Raw genomic sequence first — 17,452 nt, 5'->3', positions numbered from 1 at the left:
AAGGCCATCTAGTCCAACCTCCCTGCAAGGAGCGGGGACATCTCCAACAAGACCAAGTTGCTCAGAGCCTCATCCAACCTGACCTTGGATGTTTCAAGGGATGGGACATATGCCACATCTCTGGGCAACCTATTCCAGTGTTCCACCACCCTTATTGTAAAAATTTTTTTTCCTTATACCACTGTGTTGTTTCTACGCTATTTTTCAGTTACAGATTTTTTTAATAGCAGTTAAAATGTTTATGGTGAATGGGAGTTTGTCCTGTAGTTACTTGGTTTCTCTCATGCATAAATCTCTCATGCTTCTGCCTTTGAGCTGAAATATTGCTGATTTGGCCTCCTTTTAGTTGTGATTATGTATTTGGAGATATATATGTGTGTGTATATATATATTTTAAGTAAGGTTGAAAGTGGTTAAGTAATTCTGAAAAGAGAAAAGTTATCTTCTCTATCATATTAGCTACTAAAATTTGCACTGAGAAGAGGTTTTTTTTAAAAAAAATTTATATATTCTTTGAATGTTTTTATCTTTTTCCTGTCCCAAAAGGGCAAGGTAAGCCAAAATCTATATGAAGAATGTGAGGTAGTAGCCATTTTTCTATATCTCCCTATGAGAAGTACTGGGCTCAGAGGGAACGGTAACTTATATTTGAACCAGTTGAATATAAGGAGATGCCACATTTGAAGTTGTAAGCGCAACCGCAAATCTGCTATTCATACAGCTGCTTGTACTGTAGGGTGGTTTTTTTGTGTGGTGGAGAAATACTAGGGTTTTTTTTCCCAAAATTTGTTTCTGTAGGACCTTGGACACTGAGCAGTGTACTGTGCATACCAAAGAGTCTGTGGTAATTGCATTGAATGTACGTGCTAAATCAAAACTGCACAATGTACAATAATTACGTTAAGTATAACTTTAAGTGTAGTACATTAGTGAAAAGTCACTAAAATATGTAAGCTGGTCAGGTTTACAGCTAAATTAACCACTTTATAGTTTAAAAATTGCCTTTCAAGCAATGCATTACAGAGCCTGGGCTGTGGTTAATTTATGTATGGCCATGTTCGTTTTTTCCCTTTATTAGCCCCAAGAACAAGTCTTTTAGGAAGCTGTGTCTACTGCATAAAGTTGCTTACAGAAATGTGTCTCTTCGTTAGAGGCAGGAGTGCGTTTTTTAACATACCCAGATCAGTGAAGTTATTCTGGATATTATGTTAATGGCAAGGGAAGAAGAGCACTCTGATAAAGATGTCAACTGCTGTTACATGACGCGTAGCGTAAGGTGCTGAGTGGTTTGCCTTCCACCCGTCAGAGCTTCACAGTGTATCTTCAGGGTAATTTATCACCTCCTGCGCATACAGATCCTTTCCGCAGATACAGATTTTTATGCTCCCAATATGTTTCCAATACAGTGAGATAAAGCAAGCCTAAAAGGCTGGATGGTGCACTCCGATTTACAAGATGATCAGTTGTCTAAAAATTATTTAGGGGCCTAATGCATTAAAGGATGAATTCTACGTGTAGCTGCATGTAGGTTATACTTTGCTTTGTGCACAAGCAACTACAACAAGAACAAACCTGGATTTTTTTTTTTTTAAAGCATGAAATTAAAATGGTGTTAATGACTTGACAACAAGGCTGTATTGTATCTTATTACAAGCTTTCCAGAGAAACAATCCTGTTTGTGACAGCAAGTTACCAGCCGGTACGTTATTTTAATAGTAATTCTAACAATGTGATCTCTTCTTGTCATTAAGTTGTTTATAAAAATACATTTACTGTCATAGAACTGAGTCAACAGCTTGTTTTGAATGAAGTAAAAATCACAAGTAGCAATATCTGTAAGGGCTTCTGAACATAGGTTAGTTCCCTGTCTTTCTAAAATTAGTTCCGAACATTCAGAAAGCTCTTAAATGTACGGATAAGTTCTATAAATAGGCAGTCAGCATGGATTTGCTGGCTTTGTGCATTGGGGTCTTGTTGGGGTTTTGGAAATACACTTCGAGGTTTTTCATACTTAACACATGTTTATCCAAGTTGTCTGCATCTATAATTTTTTTTTCCATTATATTTCCAAAAGTGACCTCTCTGTTTCTTCTGACTTAGTAGACGGGCGGCAGTGAAAGAATAAAGAGAGAAAGCAAAATCTGGAAACTTTTTCTGCTAGTGTGTGGGAGCTTCAGAGCCAGCTGCGGCATTGCAGCCGGTCCTCAACACCAGCCATTCCCACATACTCTTGAGAAGATAGGAGAGGGTCCATAGGGGAGAGCTGTAGACAAGAGTACAGCGAGGGAAGTTTTGACATTGCTCTTAGTGTTTGTGGTGAAATATACATATATATATATATATATATATATTTTAAAATCCCATTCCTTAGGACTTGGAATTTTTGTTTTATTTTGTATTTTTAAAAAAAAAAACACAAAAGTTTTATTGAGATACTGTGTGTCAGATAAGGAAATGAAAACAAAGAGTGGCCGTGACCTGTCCTATGTCACCCATCTGGTTGGTAGCAGCCTAGGGTATAACCCCAGCCTCCTCACTCCTTACTGGTTTTGTATCACTGGTTAGGAAGAGTTACTGGAGTTGGCAGAGACTATGAGAGAGCAGAGAAGACTACATGACTTTTTCCCTTCTAGATTTTTCACCCGCCCTGTCTTTTTTATTTGCACTTAAGAGCATCTTTAGCCAGGATTGTTTTAAGATTGATTTGAAATAGTAAGTGCCTGCATTATGATCACTGAAGGAGAGGGAGAAAGATTAATTTTTGTTACGAAGATGTTCCTTCTGTAATTGCTGTTTAGGCTTTCTAGCACTGTGTATGTGTAGAACAAAAGAGGCAGAGTTATTAAATTTAATTAGTATTAGTACTTTGCAGTATTGTCTTTTTCTTCAAAAGAAGACACTGAACGTATTGTTGTAAGAAGTAATGAAGGGAGGAGAAAAGATTTTATCTTCTGCAGCAAGCTGAACACAGTTCACAAGTTCAAGCAATATTTCTTCACTGCTAATGTATTCAAGAACTGGCAAACTCTTTATTAATTATTCAAGATGATCTAAAGTACAGCAGCATACTAACCAATCTGTGTGAAACTTTGACAGAAAACAAAGACATAAAAATACTTCCCAAATCAAGCACGTACTGCTTAAAGTAGGAGCACTGCTGCAGCCCTGATGGTCTGGGAATGTGTGTATGACCAGAGTTCTGCAGAGAAATTATCTCTGTTTGACATAAGCTGATATAATTGTGTGCAGGTGTCTGTAAGGTATGAAGAGAAAGCCCCAAACACTCCTATAAAGAGATAGTAAGTGGCCATTAGCTGTCTGATATCTATCAGTTATCTGTTGCACACGTAAGTTGTAGGGAGTGGTTTTTTTACAGCATGTTTGGATTTGTGGGAGCTGAGTGAGTTATAGACATTCTTGGCTAGTTCCTGTAGAACTTCTTGCACAGGAGTTCAGCAGGTGTCTCGGACTTTGTGCCTTGTCCCTAGCTGCGTGATGGGCATAGCAGTACTTCTCTCAAAAGTGTTCTGAGGAAAATGAAAAAAAGAATTATTATGTGGCAGTTTGTAGGCTCTCTAAATATTAAAGATGAAATTGAATAATTTTAAAATAGTTCATTGATAAGCATGTGCCAGTTCTAATGTGAATGCAGATGAGACATTTGCACTGTAAATAATGAAACCCTGGGCTGGCTCATGGATGGGGTGTTGCGCAAACATCCTTCCGAGTGTCAGCATTGCTGCAGGATAGAAGTACCTTGCAAATGTTTCAAGAGTTTTATCTTCGGTGTCATTGCTGTTTCAAATAGTTCTAGCAGACATCAGAGGGCAGAGACTCAAAAATACTCCAGCATCTCGTCTCTGTCAGGAACCCGGTCTGGATGAGCGTCCACAGAAGGTGTGAGGCCGTCTGGAGCGGAGCGCTAGGCCGGAGCGTGCGTTAGGTACAGCGGGACAGACATTGCAAATTCTGTCAGTGTGCAAAAACATACGGCCATCCTTCCATTCTCATGACAGCACTGGATTTTTCTTTGCAACCAGATTAGCTCTCTCCCTATGCCCATCTGGTGCCCACAGGACTTTTTGTTTCTTGGAATGAAGTATCTGAATTCCATGGTATTACATGAATGTAGGTGAAGCCTGAGGAAATACAGAAGGGTGGCACTGGGACGGAAAAAAGAGATGGTACGCGTTGTAGGCCTTTGCTCTGCAGTCAGCTGGTGGGGTCCGTGGCCCCAAGGGCTCTGGGGGGCTGTGGGTGCTCCGGTGATGAGTGAAGGGGAGTTGAGCAGCAGAAGCGCAAGATGCAGCACTGCCGGGAGCTCTGCAGAGCATATGGGAAAGAGGACAACGAGGAAAAGAAGAGAAATGAGGGGGATGTGTGGAAAGCTGGAGGTGAAGCAGACAGGACTCGTGCTGTGGGCGCAGCCTCTGCTGCTGGAAAAGGCACATGTGATGTGAGGAGAAACAGGGACCTGAGCTGCCGAGGGTTAAACAGTAGGGGTTAAAAATTGGTCATTTTATGAAAATGTTTTATCCCATATAAAGTTAAGTCTACAATTGTTTAGTAGCACTTACCTGGACGTTTTAGGAATGTATTGCAAGGTGAGGCTTCAGGTGGAAATGGGCGCTGGTTCCTCATGTGTCCAGGTGTGATAGGGAAGGATGGACTCGCTCTCTCATGTGCTTTGTAAATCCTTAATTTGGGAATCTGCTAAATCTGAGATACTTTCTGGAACAGGGCTAAGATTTCTGCATTTTTGCAGCTTAATCTGTCTCCCAGCATGGCTCCCAAGAGTAGCGCCCTGTCTGCGTTTCGTTCTCCGCCCCTGTGGCGGTGCTCACCTGTATCTGCTGCTGGAAAGCCTGCTGAAGGCATAGCACCTGGACGGGCAAGTCTCTCTGTCAGGGTAGGTTACAGCACTTCTCCAAACAGCTGGAAATAAGTCGACAAAAGGTAACCTCCTTTCTGCTGCCCTCCTGCATTCCCCGTGAGAGTTTTGCCAGCCCGGGGACGGAGCTGCTCGGGGGATGTGCAGGGAGCACAGCCCTGGGAGAAGGCTGTCCCCAAGGGCTGAGTTCATGTGAGCTGTGAGCGCAAAAAAACTTTTTCATAGCATTTTTTTTTCCTCAGGGGAAAATCTGATTGTTAACTTTAGAAGTGATTAAAAATTTTATATTAAAATCTTCTAAAATTATTAGGAATATAAGTGGATGGGACCTTCTGCATCGTCAAATTGAGTTACCACAGGCACCATGTCATTCCCTCACTCTTGTGAGCATATGAAGTTTTAAAGATGTTCATCCTTTTTGTTTCTGTTCTTTTGGGAGTTTGCTTTAAAGCATCACTCCTCTAATATTTAGGAACCTTTTAAGACTCTGTTCTTTAACATATTCAGCCCTGGGCGAAACTGAAAAGAAAGCTTCAGCCCTGAAACTTGTTTTTACAGAGAAAGGGCGAGTGTTAAGTAAGTCTCCACTGCAACCTCTAGATCTTATCCCTTGAACTTGCTCATCTGCAGTTTTTACTGATGCTGTTGGGAACAATCTCTTTAGTAAAAAGGTGCCTTCTCTGAAGTGTATTGGGGGAGAAAAGTTACTCCACATTGGACTCATTACAAAGGGGCAAACACTGGGCATAATTTTGTAGGGGAAAAAAAGTGTTACTGGAAATAACACCTCATCTAACAGGCTTACTGTGCCTTAGCTTCTCAGGGGTGAATGGAGAAAGACGTTTAGAGAAGAAATACCAGCTATTCAAGTGACTGAATTACCGTAGTGCATTGGTAAATGTCACCAATAAAATACAGTTTAAATACACAGTACTCTCAAGGAAACTTTTATGCTTTTAATGACCTAGAATTTGACAGCTCTGTCTGGCAGGAGAAAGTGTTTCTGGCATTCAGATTTCTTTTTCGAGCATTCAACATGTGTTGTGACCTGTCAGAGACCAGTGCAGCTTTGCAAAGATATTGTGGGCGTGTTCTCAGCTATGTTACAAGCCAGTCGTGAAAAACAAACTACCATGTTATATGTCTTAAGTTGATGTATCATTTCGTTCTCCCCAGGAGTCAAAAGGAGGGCACTTTTAGAGTACTTCAAGTTTTCCACAGACAGGGTGAATGGTTTTTTTTTTCCTTTAGTGACATGCTTGTGTCCATGTACATAGAAATTTCTGTAGACCTAAGATATTTTGATGATGTTGCATCTGGTTAGGACTACGTTTTGCTGAGCCTAAGCATAAATCATTGCAGTTCTTGTTCCATTGAGATAAAAGCAGTTAGTAACTGAGAGAAAACATGACAAGCTGAGCAAATAACATAGTCTGAGTGATTCTTTATTACCAGACAAAAGAAATCCTTGACAATAAGAAGAAATTGCATGCTTCAAAAAGAAACAAACATAAACCTTGGTATTAATAACTGATTTCTCAAATAATGAGAAGGAACAGAGGGGAAAAAAAGGGATTCTCTGTTAGGTTTTGTTTTACCAGTTTTTAAAAATGGTAGAGAAGTGCAGTGTTGATGAGGGAGTTCCTTGGGAAGTTTAGCAGCCCAGAAAACTGTCTAGTTGCATCTCTTCTCCATTTTCACTTTGGAGCTGTGTAACATAGTAATAAATGTGCCTGGTGGCCTCTTTTACGTGACATTACGGAGCTCCCAAGGCAGCAGGGAGCCCTTCCAGATGCCAGCAGGAGCAAACGGAAGGTAGGTTACGCCTTAAGAAGCATTTAAGCTCCCTTTTTAGAAGAATGCAGTTCCCTCTTCTACGCTGCTGTTATGGACCTCGTCAGGACGGTTCAGGCAAGGCCACCAAACCACCAGCAGTATGAGTTCCTGCAAACGTTGAGTCTGAGAGCCACCTCTTATGCGCATATGCTCTGTAATACTGAACAGCAGCTGCTGTGTGTTGGCTGACAGCTGCATTGAGGCAGTAACTTTAGCCCCAGGGAGTAAGGCTGACTTCTCTTTTGCTGCATCTGTAGCAGCAGCACAGTGTGGAGAACTCCTTTGTCCAGCATAGCAGAAAATCTACATCCAATTTTCACTTCATCTCTACAGAGATGTGGGTGATTTTTCTGGTCACAGTATAAACTCTGCCCTTGTTCTTTATGGGATTCACATCCTCACAGATTACCCAGGCTGGGAGCTGGGCTGGGATGTGGTGTGCTCAGTACTGAGCTTTGCAGCTGTCTTCAAGGTTTCAGATGTGCTTCTCAATTCAGCTGTAAGTTAAATGGTAGTTAACAGTTCTAGCCACGTCAGTTTGACTTCCAGTGCATATTTCAGACCTCCTGTGTTGTTCCACACTACCATCTATTTGGGTGGTGGTTTTTTTTTTTTTTTTCTCAGGCTGTCAAAAGTGCCTTTACTTTTGCAGATAAGTAGCTGGGTAGAGGAGGTCACAAAGGCAGTAGTGAATCCAGACTATTTCCTTTTCATGGTTCTCCAACAGATTAGGGAGCTGGCTTCCAATGCCATTGGACAGCAGGGGAGGTTGGACCTTCTTGAATGAACATTAGCCACATGGGCTATGTACCATTTTGAAGTGGTTTGCATGTTGTGTCTGTACATGCATCAGCGTTTGAGAACTCCAGGTCAACGTGCTGAGGCACTAGTTCAGTTTATCAGGGGTTCAAGTGATGCCCTGGGTAGTGAAAAAAAAAAAGATTACTTAAGTGCATCTGTGGGACACCAAGTGTATATACGTAACTTTGAAGTTACTTTGACAGCGTCTTCTTTCTGCTACACTTACTTTTAAGACAGAGAATTTTATAGCTGGTTATGTCAAGAAGAAAGAATGAAAAAAAATGTCAGGCGTGTAAAAAGGAAAAATGTATTAGCTCTTGGGTTTTTTGCTTTTGGTGCTTTTATATTTGGTGAAAGTTTGGAGCCTGATAGCTAGATACCCATTACAAATAAAAGAGTCTGGTCTCTCTGTGTGTGAATTGTTACTTGTTGTACTTTTAAATTGTTGTGGTCTTGATACTGATAAAAGCTGATGGATAGCTGCCTAAGAAGAAATTAGGGCCAAAGTTAACATTTCCAGTGTATTGTCCCGCTGAAGGTAGCACTCGGCACTGTCGTGCATCCACTTCCATGCTTGTTCACTGCATGTGAAGTTTCCCGGCTTCGAGTATTGCTCAGGAGCCAAAACAATATTGTAATGAACTCCCCTCTCCATCTATTTAATCATAATTAGTCATAGAGTAATGAAGTAAGTGACATCTCCTCTGATCCTTTCACTGCAAAGGGTACTATCCATGTTACCGTAAAAAGGAAATAGCAGAGGGACAATATTGGAAAGAGCGAAGCTGGCTTGTATTTATTTAGGGTCATTGCTCTTAATTTCCCTAGTCATTCCCACAGTGGCATTTTTGTGTACGCGTACCAAAAGAGATGTAAGCTTGATAACCTGTTCGAAACATTGTATTTTCAGGCATTTGAATGATTTATGGTTGGTGAAAGAATGTTCAGATTTTCTTTATTGATATGGTTTTCTACTTATTTTCTCAAGCTGATCAACAATTATATTTTCAGTTATTTTGTTGATCGAGGTTTCACTGTATGCCCAAGTTTGAGAATCAGAATACAATTTAATTTTACTGCTTTTACTCTGTTAACACTTGATGTTAATTGTGATTGGTTATGAAGAAAGAAGAAAAACAGTAATTCGAACTGAACTCGTGTTGCTTTACTGCGAACAATATCTTCTATCTAATGTGTTGTATATCTACACCACTTGTCTTTGAAACATCTACTGCCATGATATCTAGAGCTTATGCCTTAACAGGTGGAGACAGAAGAATATTTGATGTTGTCAAAAAATTATGGTGAATAGCAAAAGAATAAAGACCATTAATGTTTTGAAACAAACTTTGGAATTGGCAAGCAGGTAAACATGGACTGCAAAGCTGAAGACGTCACACCAAGTGACTCTTGCAAAATTATCATCAATAGTTTACAGATTGATGGAAAATCTGTATATATTTCCACTGAAACTTAATGTAATGGCTAGTGACATTAGGAAAATTCTTTGCATAAGCTGAATGAGGTGAAAAAGGTCAGCTTTGCAAAGCTGCAGTAACATAGGGAACTAAATCTGGAGTTGGAGATCTGAACAGTTTAGCTGAGTTAAACTATTTTAGGTTAAAATAGTTTAGCCAAGGTTTAGACAGAAATAATGTCACTCAGTGTGTGACCTACGGACTATTATTCACAGTCCACACACTACTTTTGAGGGATCTGTGAATGAAATCAAGAAAAGGAAACTTAATTTCAGCATTTGATTTTCACTGTTGTGGAAAACATTAAAGCATCTGAAAACCATTAAAAAATAGGAAAAAATGGAGGATATATATGTGTTTATGTAAATATACATGTGTATGTACATGTATGTGGACACACAGAAACAAAGGCTATCATACTACTGAAACCAGAGATTGCAGCTAATGCCATAGTTCAAATCCCAAATAACTACAATAAAAGATTTCCACAGTACAGGAAGGAATAATTTTAAATTTCATTTTCCTTAAAAGAGTGGAGTAAATAAAAAATGTAGAACGGTCATTTTCTCTGCAAGCAGTCATATTTGGATTGTTGCGTATCTCTATGCAAAAATATCAGAATTTGATCTGTCTGCATAGATGAATTTTTAATACATGGATTTATCTATAGTTTTAAAATTTTCTGTAATATGAGTAAGACTGTAACAGGACACTCAAATAGTCAGTCTCAAATTCTCGATTTTTCTTTGAGATCTGAAGTCAGGAGAGTAAAGAAATAACCACTATTGTTCTAATTTGGATGATCAATATAAAATAGGTAAAATGTAGTGGTAGTTTAGAAAGTAACTTTATAACATGTAGCAAAAGATTAATAAAGTTGTGTTTACTCCATAAATGTCTTAAAGACTTTGAAAATGTTAGCTAATGCTCTTTCTTCAAGACAATATTCTGGAAAACATATCTGCTACATATTTTATGCAGTGGATATCTAAATTACATATCTGGAAAATTCAGCCATGTGTAAGAAAGAGTCTCAAAATCTCATCTCTTCCTAAAAACGTGTGTGTGTATCCACTGTCAAGGTTTGTTTTGATTAGGTTTTCAGATAAACAAAATCAGACCTACTATTTAATTATCAGCTTTATCTTGAATGGGAAGGATAGCAAACATGGATTGTGTGAGTGAAAGAGAGAGAATGTGGTCGGATTAAAGCTTCTTCATCTGTGTTTGCGATCAGGGCGTCATCAGGATATTCAGGAATGTTCTTGTGCGGAGAGTGTGAAGCTCATACCCACGTTATTATCTGTGCAGCCGAAACACAAAGAATTTATGGTAATTTATTCTCTCTGCTGGTTTTCATTACAAGGATTTTTATTCTTGGTAAGCCTTTCCTGCAAAGGGGAATAGTCTTCCTGTAAATGTAGGTTTTGTGACTCAAATCCATGGGGACTGTCTGTCTGATTTGGAGTTGCTAATGGATTCGACATATCACTGGAGCATTTGCTCATCTAATACCACCTCCTTGAATTGTGAACTACATTAAGGTTTTCATTCTTGGCCTCCTTCTCTTCAGCTGCTCCTTTTGCAGTGTCTGTGCCAACGAGCACATCCAAATCTTTTTCTCTGTTTCTGATCTTACTGGTTCAGAACTTGATTTTGAAAGCATTCTGTGTAGTTTTTCCAAATGAAGTTTGGAGAACCAAAATTGTAGGTGCAAATGTTGGAAATCAGCATCCATACTGCATTCCAGCCCTAGATGTCAAATATAAGAAGAAAAAAGATGGTGTGCTGAATCCTTTTAGTAAGGAAAAGCTGTTAAGAATCTGATTATACAGCTTTCAAATGGTAGAGATAGATACATATTTGCGATTGTTGTATTATATATGCGATAACTGGAGCTACTCCATATTTGATGAGCAGTATGGCCGTGCTGGTACTGAGGCTGCTGGCTAATCTGAACCACTGCTTTTGGGAGGAAACGATGAAGCATGGTGTGACGAGATGGAGGTCACTGGATTGTTCTCTGCACTCCCTAAGCCCCCTCTGCTCTGATGGAGCAGGACTCCTGGGAAGCCACTGGAGTGTTCCCACTTTCCTCAGTCTCCCAGCATAGGTGGTACTGGTGTGGCTGTCCTCCTTGTGGTGGTTTTATTTGTACGACAGTACACCCATATAGGCTGGTCATCTCCGATACAAAGACTTGCTTTGATGGCTCACATAGATGTAGCTACTGACTGCAGGTGTTATTTGTTTTTGTGGCTGGGAATCCTAGGTTTGTTTCAGGATTGTAATTTTTCCCCTGGGATGGTATTAGCAAGGGATCTGTAGACAAAATCAGAATCCCGTTAAATTTAACTGTTGCCTATGGAATATCTCACTATACTAGAAACGCCTAGGATTTAAACGTTATTGATTTTCAAGCAAAAACAATAGTCCATGTGAAAAGGACAATAAGGCCTGAGGTAATTCAATATTTATATGGTCAATAGTTGTTCTCCTGCATTATTTTTTACATCCATCTGCCTCTTTCATGCCTCTCAACACTTTTATGTCCATAGCATTCTTTGCCAAAGCTGCCATCATAATGAAGGGGTTGAAGAAGAGAAAGAAGCTCACCTGGCCTTTGTCTCCTACCTCTACAGGGGCTGGTGAGGCTCAGAAATAGGTCTGAAGAGCACAAAAGCTGAGGAGCACAGCTGGTCTAAACCAGCTGCCTCACTTGAAGTTCAGGAATCTGTAGCTGGGTATGGAAACTTGGGGTGGGATAGCTCATGAGAAAGAGAGGTGAAAGCAAAGCCTGCTGGGATGAAAGCTCTTATCTGAAAGAAAGCTCTGACTTTCCTGTGATGACTTCACAGGGACAATTATGTATGCCAGTGCAAATATATGCTGATAACCATGGTGGGAAACTTGGGACGGAGTGACAGGACAAGCTGTGAAACATTTGGGAGAATGAAGTTCCAACTGGAAGAGGTAATCTGGGTGCAGAGAGAGTAAGAAGGAAGTCTCTGTAAACTGCAGGAGCATCTGAATCAGCTGGGAAACATAGCAAAGAAACAATCCTTGCAGCATTGCAAAAAAATAGAAAAAGGACCTTTGAGGAGGTAGTTATGGATGTGGATGTGCTAGCTTTTTGTAGGTCCTCTTCAGGAGATGCTCGAGCATCATATAAAACTACAACAAATAAATATATATGAACTCCTGCATCACCAGAAGGAAAGCAATGTCAGGGAAGCTAATTGATGCTAGAATCCAAATGCTAGGAATTTAAGCAAAACCGTTTTCCTGTCGTGTCTGGGGAAGCTGACTGAAAGTTACGGGTCCATAAACATGGAGAAAACCATGGCCCAAATGTGTCTGAAACAGTTCCTGCAAGATTCTCTGATGGAAGTTTTGATCTGGGTCTGGGTTGACGGAAACAGGAGAAAGAGCAGTGACCTCTCCAGAGGACAGAAGGGCCAGGTGAGGTTTGGAAGGGATTTTCAGTCAGTGATTCTCAGCTGAAGTGGAGCTGAGCTTCATTAATGAGTTGACTGGAGAGCCGTAGCATTATTGGCAATGGAGATAGACTGGGGATCAAGCTGCTACGTGACAGTTCATGTTGGGAAAACATTCCTGCAACTCCTGTCCAATCTATTGCACTCAGGATAGGACAGAAATCATAGTTTAAAATGCTATAAATGCTTTAAAACTATTTTACTAATGTGGCAGCTGTCAACTAGTTGTACTACTTGGCTGTTTTAGAAACTTACTTAAAATGTTAACTGCTTGACAAGTGTTGGCCATAATTTAATTTCTGGGTTTACATTCCAGCAAATGATGGTTTGCTTCAACTGTTTCTCAAGTAATCATCTTAACACCACTGTAGTACAGTATTCTCAGGAGTGGAAGACACTGTGAAACAAAATGCATGCCATTCACACTTCTGCTGCCTAGCTGGGAAAAAAAAATATTATATCTATATATAGATATATAAATGTATTTATTACTTGGTACAAATCAAGTGCCTTTCTTACTGAACTCATAAACTGTTAGTTTTCAGACCTTAGCAGTTACACCGTTTCATATATTTTTATTCAGAACATCTTCTAGCGCTTCTAGGTAGCTATATTCTGGGTTGTTAATGTTTTTACAAGGTGGTAGTTTGGGCTGCTGTTGAGCATTGGTAGTCATTGCTTTATGCATTGAGGTTGTACAGAGTTCATCCTTCTGTTATGACAAGGTTTTTGGCTGAAGTAACATTTTTGACTGAAATTGTCTGATTATAGAAAATTGTAAGTTCATTTTTTGAGACAGATCCAGAGTCGTATTTGTGATGTTCTGTTGAGTTGACTGTATTTTCTCTTCCAACTTGATTTTACAGATACTTAAAAAAAAAAATTGTTTTAATCAATATTACCTCTTGTAATATATTTTTTTGTTTGTTCTTGCTTTTAACTGGTATTCTTATTTATGAGGAAAATGAAAACCATTATGGGTAGAAAATGGTGAGAGAATCATGGTGTTTTGACTTTGTGAATGTTCATTCTTATAATGATAGAGAATTATAACTCTTAGTTTTGAGCGAGGAACGATTAAGAGGATGCTGGCAATATTTCATTCCAAGGATGGACAAGAATATTCTGATTTATCTGGAAATAGTTTTAATTCCTCATGGTTATGTGGCATCAGGTCTGCCAAACATCACTCGCTGCTGTGCTCTACTCCAGGTCAGTCGTTTGTCAGAGAGCTGCTGGGCTTTGTAAGCTTTTAGCGCTTGGCACTTCTGTTTCCCTATCTCCTGTCTGTGTCTGAGATAACCTGTTTAGTTTTGTAAGTGTTTTTTTTTTTAAATTTACGTGCTCCTTTGTTACTTAAGGGAACCTTTTCAGAGTAAAATGTGTCCTGTAACTGATTTTGCAAACCCTAAACTAATGAAAGGGCAATAATTAATTTAAAATAGTTTTCTTTGATTTTTGTGCAGATGCTAGCATCTACAGAGGCCAGCATTTTGTCTCCTAGTTTGCTGTGCAGAAGATAACTCAAATTAGCAAATACTATTTTTGTAGTGTAAAACTGGTTGATAGTCGTCCCTTAAGGCAAATGTGGTTATGTATTAAAGAAATTAAAAGGTAACAGCTTCTTTGTATGCCGTATACTAATTTTTTCTCTATAGTCATTTTCTCTGTCTTCAAAACAACCCTGACTTAAGGAGCAGGAGTAAGTCCTATTTGCATATGCAGGCTGTGAAGCCTTGTGTATTGGACAATATAGGAGGAAAACATAATGAACAGTTGCAGTCCAGCCAAATCCTCACTTCCTCCTCAGCAGTTCCCATGGTCTCTGAGTGAGTTTCCAGTCTCCTTTTATCCTTTCTCTCTACGATATTAAACAAAGATGTGTATACAATCCCAGCCTAGGGCAGGATGTGACAAAAATCATTTGATGTTTGTCTTTTTAATATTTTTTTCTGTTAGACCCTTATAAAGGTTAGGATAGAAACGTTATCATGCTTAGTGGTAGTTACTCTTGAGCCAGGATGCCATGGTTTCACCTCAGGACTTGAGAGTGAAGCTTCTGGGCTTTAATTCCCACCTACTGCCTGTGGAGCTTTCTGGATTCACACCATCGCAGGAAAGTAACATGGTGAAGATGAATCAGATGAGGATGAGCAGAGCCTCATGTTGCTCAACCACACTGCTTGCTTAATATTTTGGGAGCCAAGGGAGGGTAAATAACCCATGACTTCAACTCTGGGTCCAGACGTTTCTTTAAGTATGAGTAGAGAAATGAGCTTTCCAGAAGCCGCTGTAAGGAGAGAGACTTTGAGTGATGGATGTTAACTGAGAAAACATTGGTATCTCCAGACTCCTGATTTTTTTTGGTTTAACCACTAGGAATTGTGTCTCCATGCAAATGCATTTTTGACATTGAATTTGGTTTTGACATCCTTTAAGTTGCCTCTTTTCTCTAGATTGTAGAATCATAGAATCATAGAATGGTTAGGGTTGGAAGGGACCTTCAAAGATCATCTAGTCCAACACCCCTGCAGGCAGCAGCAACATCTTCTAATAGATCAGGTTGCTCAGAGCCTCATGTCTTAGTTGCTTGTCACTAGATTTCTTATTTGTGGAAGATAAATTATATGTGTCAGGAATTAAAGTCTTACTGCAGTTGGGAATAGCCATTCAATATCCCCATGTCACACAATTTAAAACAATGTCATTTTCACACAGAATAATTCATGTTACATATATAAATTTCAAAGTTGCATGTTGGTATATATCATTCAGGAGAACGGTGTTTCAAGTTCCATCTTTTCCCAAGCACAAGATAGACTCAAAGTCATATTCCCAACTATTCGGGCAGTGGTAGTATTTTCCTAAATGCATCATTAAGTGCTGGTGTGGATTTCCAGTGATTTGGGTCAAATTGTGATACAAGTGGACGGTACTATTAAGCAATCAACTAATTGATAGTAGCTTTACTCTCCTAGGGGATATATGCAGTTGTCTTTGTCTCACCCTAAAACTTCAAATTGCGTATTTAATTTACTTGCTGAGTCCTAACTCTGTGCTCAGTGCATAGTTCTCACCATATCCTCACATTGTGACATGTGTGGTGTATTTAAGCCAAGCACTAAAAGAACAGTGACTACAACAACAAATTGCTGCAGTCATCTTTTTAAGGACAGGTATGAGAAAGGACATGACTGGAAAGTAAGGTGATAGGAAAGATACACTGCGTTAAACCATACCACATTAGTAGTTTTGCCATTTCTAAAAGGATAGGTATGCGGCCGTATCAGCTTAATAGAGCAGCGTGACAGTGCAATTCTCTCTTCCTTTTGTACCTGTCACTTTGTAGTAGTGCCACAATGACTTTTCTCAGTTTGTTCATTCGTCTTTTTTTTTTTTAATATATTCAAAATGTGCAGCAAGCTCCTTCTTCAAAAGGACAAAGCTCTCTTTTTTTTTCTAGTTTTGAAGTAAGCTCAGCTTTTTGATACAGCCTGATGCGTAACGTACAGAGTGGAAATATGTCTGACAAATTCTTCCTAAAGATGCATCCTCTCAATTGAAACACTAAATTTAGCACTGTAAACTGCTAGGACTCATTTCAAAGAAACAGGAATAAATGAGAGCAATAAAAAAAATAATGTCAAATATATCTATATTCTATGTAGTTTTGTAAATAACTTCATAGAAAGAAGCAATTGTTTAATAGTTTAAAGCCTTCAAAATTACTTTTTTAGTGGGAAAAAATTGATGGATGGTGGGTATGCTGTTGCACTTTCTTCATCTGCACATTAAAATGTATATTTTCACCTTGGATTGTATAGCAAACCTTTTCATAGAATTAAAGTTAAATTAGGTGTGACAGTTAATCATGATTAATCACCAGTTACTCACTTAACTAGTTTTTTTTTCTCAGTGTTGAAAAATAGGATTCTGCAAGAAATCATATATCATGGGAAACATCAACCATATTTTTATAAAATCTGAAAGACTGGAAGCATGTCATATTAATGGATGCTTTTGTATTTTCTTTGGAGATTACAGTGACCTTTATTTTGTTACTTTAAAAACAAGGAGTGAGGTGAGGAGGGAATGATAGGAGAATTTTGACTGAAAGATGACTGGCAAGTCAGGCTGCCCAGAGAGCACCACATCTGTGAGAGTTTTCCATGGCCTCCCATCATTGCTCAGTGAGATACCAAGAGTAAAGGAGAAATACTGAGCTGGATGCAGGTGTAGTTTGATACAGGCTACTATGAAAGGAACTATTGTGTGTTTCTGAGCATCCTGAGAGCTGTAAAACTTGTTGAAGGCAAAATGAGTCCCAAGAGCCATGAAAGAACCTTGAAAAAGCTTATTTTATGCCCCCCTCAGCTTTAGCTTCAGTGAACATAGTAGTAGGTGAAGTACTAAGTGGATCAGTCTTTCTAGCAGCCTGGATCTTGAGATAGGAGTTGACATTGGAAGACCTTTCCTACTTCTGTGACCCCGCAGTTTGCAAGGACTTAATAAAAAAAATACAAATATTCAGTGTTTCTGTACCTGCACAAGTAGTGCTTGGGCACAGATTAAGTACTGCATTCATTTTGGAGGAAGTTATTAAACCATAAAATAGAAAATGGTGACGTTTTACTTGCTAACATTTTTTAACACAGAAATTTTTACTGCACCGCAGGTGGAGGAGTGCTGTATAATAAGGTATTCAGGTGAAATTCTAACTGAGGGTTAAAAAATTCTCAGCCTTATGAAGAAGCTAAATTCCTTGGGATGAGGAGAAGTTTCAAAGATTGAGATGAAAGATTTCGAGCAAGATCACATTCTGTTTTATAGTTGGTTCTTAATGAGTTTTACTTTATAAGTCTGTGTTTTAATTATCTTCTGTGTATTTGCATGAGACATCTGGTATGTTTGCATGTGTTAATTCTTTCAAAAGTTCTTTTGATAAGAAT

General features: G+C 39.1%; 1 protein-coding gene across 1 annotated transcript in view; it reads left to right on the top strand.

Annotated features, from left to right (window-relative positions):
* Nucleotides 1-4,303: 4,303 nt before the first annotated feature.
* Nucleotides 4,304-17,452, top strand: part of GRIP1 (glutamate receptor interacting protein 1) — a 156,268-nt gene continuing 143,119 nt past the window's right edge. The window contains exons 1-2 of the mRNA XM_086739948.1: nucleotides 4,304-4,496; nucleotides 5,399-5,467. Coding sequence (XP_086596074.1) covers nucleotides 4,304-4,496; nucleotides 5,399-5,467 — 262 coding nt within the window. The remainder of the gene's footprint in view (nucleotides 4,497-5,398; nucleotides 5,468-17,452) is intronic.

This window comes from Chlamydotis macqueenii, chromosome 1 (genome assembly GCF_036417535.1).
Source record: "Chlamydotis macqueenii isolate bChlMac1 chromosome 1, bChlMac1.mat, whole genome shotgun sequence".
NCBI lineage: Eukaryota > Metazoa > Chordata > Aves > Otidiformes > Otididae > Chlamydotis > Chlamydotis macqueenii.
Note: the sequence above shows the minus strand (reverse complement) of the source record. Positions and strands in the feature narration are given on the sequence as shown.